The 8272-nt window shown below is 34.2% G+C and overlaps 1 protein-coding gene across 1 annotated transcript; it reads left to right on the top strand.

The window, feature by feature from the left end:
- The first annotated feature begins 323 nt into the window (after nucleotides 1-323).
- On the top strand, nucleotides 324-7985 carry LOC114540676 (adhesion G protein-coupled receptor E1-like). Its single transcript, XM_028560801.1, has 13 exons — nucleotides 324-369; nucleotides 544-689; nucleotides 1851-2052; nucleotides 2124-2243; nucleotides 2383-2502; nucleotides 2586-2711; nucleotides 4199-4219; nucleotides 4620-4739; nucleotides 4878-4997; nucleotides 5851-5970; nucleotides 6994-7164; nucleotides 7610-7729; nucleotides 7981-7985. Exons 1-13 carry the CDS (start codon nucleotides 324-326, stop codon nucleotides 7983-7985), a joined length of 1437 nt encoding a protein of 478 aa, XP_028416602.1.
- Nucleotides 7986-8272: the final 287 nt, after the last annotated feature.

Raw genomic sequence — 8272 nt, 5'->3', positions numbered from 1 at the left:
CAAACTATATTTTTTAAAAACATGTTTCGTAATTTAATCAAAATTAAATATGGAATGGAATAAAATTATACACTCGCGGTGAAAAAGAACTGCTCAAAACAAGTTAAATTGCTCTCAAATGAACGTAACTGTCCCTCTAACAATATATAGGAGTAAATGTAGACTATAGACTACATGCTAAACTATATGAAATATTGATATTTTGTTGACCCTCCTTTGGCCTTATAATTGATGACGGCCTTACACCGGCGTGGCATACTTTCTGTTAAGGTGGTAATCTTAATGGTCAAAAGAAATTCATCCTATGGACAGTCTTTACAGCAATGCATAAATCATGGACGCAACATTTAAGCAGTCCATCCCCATTAGGTAAGATATCATATACAGAAATATATAAAAAAATGTTGAAGAAATGCAAAAAAAAAATATTGCGACGTCGAAACTGCGTAGTTTGTTTGTTTCCTTTCGTCCATATAGTTTATCTTACGTTTATCTTCATGAAGATCTTTCAATAGGCTATTTTCGTTTGAATAATCTTTCCAGATTTATGTGGAGAAAGTCAACTGTATCCTCCAGGTAATCTCACAAGCCCTCTTTATCCCCTTTCATACCCTGACAACATGGATTGCAATTGGACTGTTTCCAGCACCAATGGAAGAAATATTTTAATACAGTTTTCAGTTTTCTCGGTAGGTTACCTTATTTGTTTTAGATATCGATGCCCCATGTTTGAGCGAAAAACACTTTTCCAAGATGTAACGTACAGTTTATAAGTTTTCTGGTGAGAAACTACAGTTTGTCTTCATCAATGATAGCTACTGTAGTGAAAAATGCCATCGTTTAAATGTAGATGGAATATGTGTAGTGGGGATTATTTGTTTATTCGTATGTGAAAATCGCCTGGTATTGACATCCGAAGCGAGAAGATTTTAACTTAAGGTCGTTCACCGGGGCAATCCTCAAGCCAGAAATTAAAGATCCATCACAAACAGTCCGTTTAACCATCAGTGAAATTATCAACTATTATTATTTATTTAAAAGTATTAAATTATTTACCTAAACCTAACGTAATTTTGTGATCGCTTTGACCGTTTTTTTTTGTGGAACCGGCGTTTTTACAAATAGTTTGCGAACAGTTCTAATAGAATTGCTATAACGTTCTGTCACTGAATGACTTTGTAAGTCAAGGGTGGGTAAGAAACAAAAATGAATGAAAGTTCCATACATCAGATGGCTTGTTTAAATATTGCTCTTTCTCTTCGAGTCTTCGTCGTTTGTTGTCGTGTCTGTTCTTGTCTTGTTGAGTTTCTCAACATTTCATATGACTTTACCTCGTTGCCTATGGCGTCATGGCAACGGCTAATCTGTTAGTAAACTTATTGTGACTTGATAATTGGGATAACATAAAAAGGTTTTTTCTTTGTCTCTGAAGATTTTGTACTGTCTTAATGTTTTGAAGCTGCAATTTTAAACAATTACTTAAATATTCTTGCCATGGCTTAATGCAGCAAAATTTGAATCTCGAATTGAACGGCCAATACACTAGCTTTACGATTATTTTTGTAACGAATGATGGAAACATTAGCTATAATATACTCCATAAATTATATTATACTCCACACTATAATATAATATGGACTGATTTGAGTTTTGAGTCATTTCATAATATAAGTTTAGGACAGGTTAACTCAGAAAATTGTGTATTTGGTTTGAAATAGCGGAGGTGTTGCTGCATGCATATATTTCTAGTACATTATTAACCTTTTGTCTTGAAAGGATTTCAAACCCAGTTTTTAATCAATTATTCGCATTATTGACGAATGATTTACACAAATCTCATCACGTTTTAGTTGGAAGATCATCCTAGTTGCTTTTTTGACTATTTGGACGTTTATGATGGAGATTCAACAAAAACGACCCAACTGGGCAGATTCTGTGGAAACCAATTACCAAGAAATCTGGTATCATCTGGATTCAAATTGTTCATCATATTTCACTCGGATATTAATGTGCCAGCACCGGGATTTGTTTTGAACTATTCAACCCCATTAGGTAAGATATCATTATTATTTTAAAATAATACAGTAAACAGAAAAGTTAAATTGGTAAAATTTCCATTTCAGATGTTGAGGAATGCCAAACATCTTCCCCCTGTCATTCCAATGCTATGTGCAATAACACAGACGGATCTTATATCTGTACATGTAATTTTGGGTATAGCGGAAATGGGTTTAACTGCACAGGTAAGACAACTTAAAAAATTTAATTTAGTATAATTATATTATTTTAATTGCACAAGTAAGACAGCGTAAATATTTAACTCCTATACCTTTCGAATGGATTCAATGAAAGTAAAAAAGTTTGCTGAAACTACCATTTTAGATATTGACGAATGCCAAACATCTTCTCCTTGTCACACTCACGCAACCTGCAATAACACAGATGGTTCTTATATCTGCACCTGTGATTCTGGATATAGTGGAAATGGATTTAACTGCGCAGGTAAGACAATGTAAATAATTTTTATCAGATATTTAAAAATAACACAGTAAGCAGAAAATCAATTCCGTAAATTATCATTGCAGATGTTGACGAATGCCAAATAGGGCTATCTTCCCCATGTCATTTCAACGCAACCTGCAATAACACAGACGGATCTTATATATGCACATGTAATTCTGGGTATAGCGGAGATGGATTTAACTGCACAGGTAAGATAACATAAATAATTCAATTTGACATATATTATTTTAACTGTGCATGTAAGACAAGTTAAATAATTTAATTTACTATATATTTCGAATACATTCAGTGAATGTAAAAAGAGTTTGCTGAAACTACTTTTCAGACATTGAAGAATGCCAAACATTTTCCCCGTGTCACTCTAATGCATCCTGCAATAACACAGATGGATCTTATATCTGCAAATGTGATTCTGGATACAGTGGAGATGGATTTAATTGCACAGGTTGGACAACATTTTTACCAGATATAAGAATAGCAAAGAAAAAAGAAAAATCAAAGTACTACACTACAATTTTAGATGTTGAGGAATGCCAAACATACTATCCATGTCATTCCAATGCTACGTGCAATAACACAGATGGGTCTTATATCTGCACATGTGATTCTGGATATACTGGAGATGGAATAAACTGCACAGGTATCGTAAATCAACGTAAATACTTTAAATCATTAAGTATTATGAAAGAAATCAATGAACCATGTTTACACGGACATTTCAGATGTTGACGAATGCCAAATATCTTCCCCCTGTCATTCCAACGCTATGTGCAATAACACAGATGGATCTTATATCTGCCCATGTAATTCTGGATATACTGGAGATGGATTTTACTGCACAGGTAAAGAAACGTAAACAATTTAATTTACTATATTTTTCGAAGGCACTCAGTGAAAGTATAAAATAAATTGCTCAAATTACCATTTCAGATTTTGGCGAATGTCAAACATCTTTCCCTTGTCATCTTAACGCATCCTGCAATAACACAGATGGATCTTATATCTGCACATGCGATTCTGGATATACTGGAGATGGACGTAACTGCTCGGGTAGGACAACGTAAATAATTATTAGCTGATTTTTAAAAATAATACGGTACACAGAAAAATCAAATTGTTAGAATTACTATTTTAGATGTTGACGAGTGCCAAATATCTTCCCCCTGTCATTTAAACGCTACGTGTAATAACATGGACGGGTCTTATATCTGCACATGTAATTCTGGGTATAGCAGACGTGGATTTAACTGCACTGGTGAGACAATTAAAACAGTTTTTAATTTAGCTAATATATGTTTCTTTAACTGCTATTATTATATGTCGAATGCATCCAGTGACAGTATAAAACGCGTGCGGAAACTATACCATTTCAGATATTGACGAATGCCAAACATTTCCCTCTTGTCACCCTAACGCAACCTGCAATAACACAGGTGGATCTTATATCTGCACATGTGATTCTGGTTATATTGGAGATGGATTTAACTGCACAGGTAGGACAACGTAAATACTTTTACCCGATATTTGAAAATCACAAACCAAAAAGAAAATTTTAATTCCGAATGTACAATTTCAGATGTTGACGAATGTCAAACATCTTCCCCATGCCATTCCAATGCTATGTGCAATAACACAGTTGGATCTTATATTTGCACATGTGATTCTGGATATACAGGAGATGGAATAAACTGCACAGGTAAGACAACGGAAATAATTTTTAACCATGCAGATATGTAAACATAAGCTAGAGTAAACCGAAAAATCAAATTGGTTAAATTACCATTTCAGATGTTAACGAATGCCTAAAATCTCCCCCATGTCATTCCAATGCTACATGCAATAACACAGATGGATCTTATATTTGCACATGTGATTATGGATATACTGGAGATGGATTTAACTGCGCTGGTAAGACAAAATAATATCATTTACTATATATTATTTTGAATGCATTCAGTGAAAATATAAAAAAGTTTCCTGAGACAACCATTTCAAATATTGGCTTCTGTGAAACATCTTCGCAAACAATTTTTTAGCAGATATTTAGATATAACGCTGTAAACAGAAAAATAAAATGGGTAAAATTTCAATTTCAGATGTTGACGAATGCCAAACATTTTCTTCCTGTCATTCCAACGCTATGTGCAATAACACGGGCGGATCTTATATCTGCACATGTAATTCTGGATATACCGGGGATGGGTTTTACTGCACAGGTAGGAAAACGTAAACGATTTAATTCACTATATATTTCTCTATCTGCACAAGTAAAATAACGTTAACCATTTAATTCAGTATATACTTCGAATGCATTTGGTGAAAGTAAAAAAAGCGTGTTGAAACTACCATTCCAGATATAGACGAATGCCAAAAATTTCGCTCTTGTCACCCTAACGGAACCTGCAATAACACAGATGGAACTTATGTCTGCACATGTAATACTGGATATAATGGAGATGGATTTAACTGCACAGGTAGGGCAACGTAAATAATTTTTTACCCGATATTTGAAAATAACTAAGCAAAATTAAATTGCTAATCTACCATTTCAGATGTTGACGAATGCCAAATATCCTCTCCATGTAATTCCAATGCTACGTGCAATAACACAGATGGATCCTATATTTGCACATGTGATTCTGGATATACTGGAGATGGATTTAACTGCACAGGTAAGACAACGTGGTTAATTTTTATGAGATATTTCAAAATAACAAAGTAAAAAGAAATCAAATGACTATTCTACCATTTTAGATTTTGACGAATGTGTAACATCTCCCCCATGTCATTCCAATGCTACGTGCAATAACACAGATGGATCTTATATCTGCACATGTAATTCTGGATATACTGGAGATGTATTCAATTGCACAGGTATCGTAAATCAACGTAAATACTTTAAATCATTAAGTATTATGAAATAAATCGGTGAACCATCAGTAGCGTAGCCAGCCTGACGATTTGTCCCGCTATGCTAATATTTTGGTGTTCATTGACTGTGAAAACAATAAGTTTCTAAAGAAATGAATAGTTATAATAACTCGAAATTTATATAGCGGGACAAAATTGTCAGGCTGGCTACGCCACTGTGAACCATGTTTACTCGAACGGACATTTTAGATGTTGACGAATGCCAAATATCTTCCTCCTGTCATTCCAACGCTATGTGCAATAACACAGATGGATCTTATATCTGCACATGTAATTCTGGATATACTGGGGATGGATTTAATTGCACAGGTAAGACAACGGAAATAATTCAATTTACTATATATTTCGAACTCATTCAGTGAAGGCATAAAAAAATTGGTAAAATTACTATTTCAGATTTTGACGAATGCCAAACATCTTCGCGTTGTCATCCTAACGCAACCTGCAATAACACAGACGGATCATATATCTGCACATGTGATTCTGGATATAGTGGAGATGGATTTAACTGCACGGGTAAGACAACGTAAATAATTTATATCACATATTTCAAAATAACACAGTAAAAATAAATCAAATTGCTAATCTACCATTTCAGATGTTGACGAATGCCAAACATCCTCTCCATGTCATTTTAATGCTACGTGCAATAACACAGATGGATCTTATATTTGCACATGTGATTCTGGATATCATGGAGATGGATTTAACTGCACAGGTAAGAGATGCTAATTAATATTGATTTAGTAAATCTTTTGAAAACGACCAGTGAAAGTTCAAGCATGTTTACTCGAACGGATATTTTAGATGTTGACGAATGCCATATATCTTCTCCATGTCATTCCAATGCTACGTGCAATAACACAGATGGATCTTATATTTGCACATGTGATTCTGGATATAGTGGAGATGGATTTGACTGCAGAGGTAAGACAAAGTAAAATCAAGTTAGTTTTATGATGATATATAAACGAGTGCTAATCAGAATCCTGTCAATTGCATTGCTACATAACACGGAGAATTCTTAATTGATTTGCATGTAGGATTCTGTATATAGTGGAAATTGTTTTTCTTGTACTGGTTAGATGACGTAAATTATTAGGATTTCCAACCCATTAAGAGGCACCTGGTATTTTTAAGTGAAAGAAATAAAAGCATGAAAACTTTTATTTCAAATCTAAATTAATGTAAGATATTTCCCGTACTACTCGAGTGCTTCGTGAAGTATAACACGAATGGGTCTTATATCTTCTGCATGCATGTGATTATTTATATACTGGAGATGGATTCGACTGCAGTGCTAAGCATATGAGTAATTTTATATTTTAAAATTGACTTGGAAGCAAAAATAAATAAAACAGTCACTTTCGATGTAATCGAAAGCTGGCAAGAAGAGTTATTATGTCATTTATTTGCCATGTCATGCGATTGCACGATATTAAAAATCTACATGCTTGCGTGTTTATGAATATAGTGCAGAAGGGTTAACCTGCAGTGATATACACGTCATACATCATTATAATTTTATTAACCTTTTAGATATCAACGAATGCCAAAGGGATTCTCCGTGTCATTCCAATGCGACATGCAATAACACGGGCGGATCTTATACCTGCGAATGCGATTCAGGGTATAGTGGAGATGGATTCAACTGCACTGGTATAAACGACAAGTTCATTTATTCTGAAATTCAAAAGCGAATGAATGACAGTAAATAGTTGGAGGAAATAAATTATTTTATAGTTTTCCCACGATGTCTAGAAATTTGATACAAACACCGGTTGTTGTATTATTATGCGCGGGGGCATGCGAGAATGACGTAATCCTGCGAATTTAGGATGACGGCTAAATTTCGTTTAATTAAGAAAAAAGTAATTTTCCAGAATACCACTGAATTGCAAAGGGTATTAAATCAAATACATAATAGGAAATAAAGTGTTAAATGTTTTATATATGATTATGCCTCTTTTACCTATTATCTGGCGGGCTTTAATATCCTCAATTATAGAGTACCTTTCCGCCTGGTGTTTCTATTGCTGATAGATACACTTTTCACTTTTCATACACTTTTCTATTGCTGATAGATACACTTTTAAATTTGCGAGGAGTACTCTGTCTACAACCCAGTATATTAATGAAGACTGTTACATCTTAGATATCAACGAGTGCCAAAAAGTTTTCCCATGTCCATCTAATATGATGTGCAATAACACGGACGGATCTTACATCTGCACATGTGACTCTGGATATAGTGAAGATGGGTTTATCTGCATTGGTAAGACATATGCAGTAGCTACAACACATATATTTAGGGTTTCCTGAAGTAGCATTGCAAACATATTGCAATTCAATGTCAATCAACCATCATATAGAAAGATCTAGCAAACAGTCTATGGTTTCGAAGTCTATGGTTACGATGGCCTGACGATTTGCTACATAATATGTTGTTTATATCTTTACATAGTCCCTGTTTATATAGATCCTGCTATATCATAATCGTTTATATCATATAAAAATTGTTTTTAGATTAAATAAATTCCAAATATTAGCAAGGCGAGACAAATTCGTCAACAGACCTTTCTTATAATGACGTCAAACGCGGGAAGTCTGATGTTACATGAAGTTATATTAACTCGATAGTTTTGTGGAGCCAATCAAATTTCGTTTAACATCAGACTTTCCGCGTTTGACGTCATTATAAGAAACGTCTATTAAGTTGGCCACGCTATAGCCTGGTTTGCGTCACTCGCAGACAGTCGGCGATCTCTATTGCCCTTTGATAGCTACCAATGCATAAAATTCTTTGCCCGCGTAAAAA

This window comes from Dendronephthya gigantea, unplaced genomic scaffold, assembly GCF_004324835.1.
Source record: "Dendronephthya gigantea isolate DGI-Jeju-01 unplaced genomic scaffold, DenGig_1.0 000246F, whole genome shotgun sequence".
In the NCBI taxonomy this organism is placed as follows: Eukaryota; Metazoa; Cnidaria; class Anthozoa; order Malacalcyonacea; family Nephtheidae; genus Dendronephthya; species Dendronephthya gigantea.
This window is presented reverse-complemented; position numbering and strand designations above follow the sequence as displayed.

Excerpts from the sequence above, each read along its gene's own strand:
- LOC114540676 (XM_028560801.1), top strand. The coding sequence starts at position 324 with ATGCATAAATCATGGACGCAACATTTAAGCAGTCCATCCCCATTAG. Across the intron at positions 2,053-2,123 it reads GAACTATTCAACCCCATTAG|ATGTTGAGGAATGCCAAACA; the intron begins GTAAGATATCAT and ends TTTCCATTTCAG. Across the intron at positions 5,971-6,993 it reads AGATGGATTTAACTGCACGG|ATATCAACGAATGCCAAAGG; the intron begins GTAAGACAACGT and ends TTAACCTTTTAG.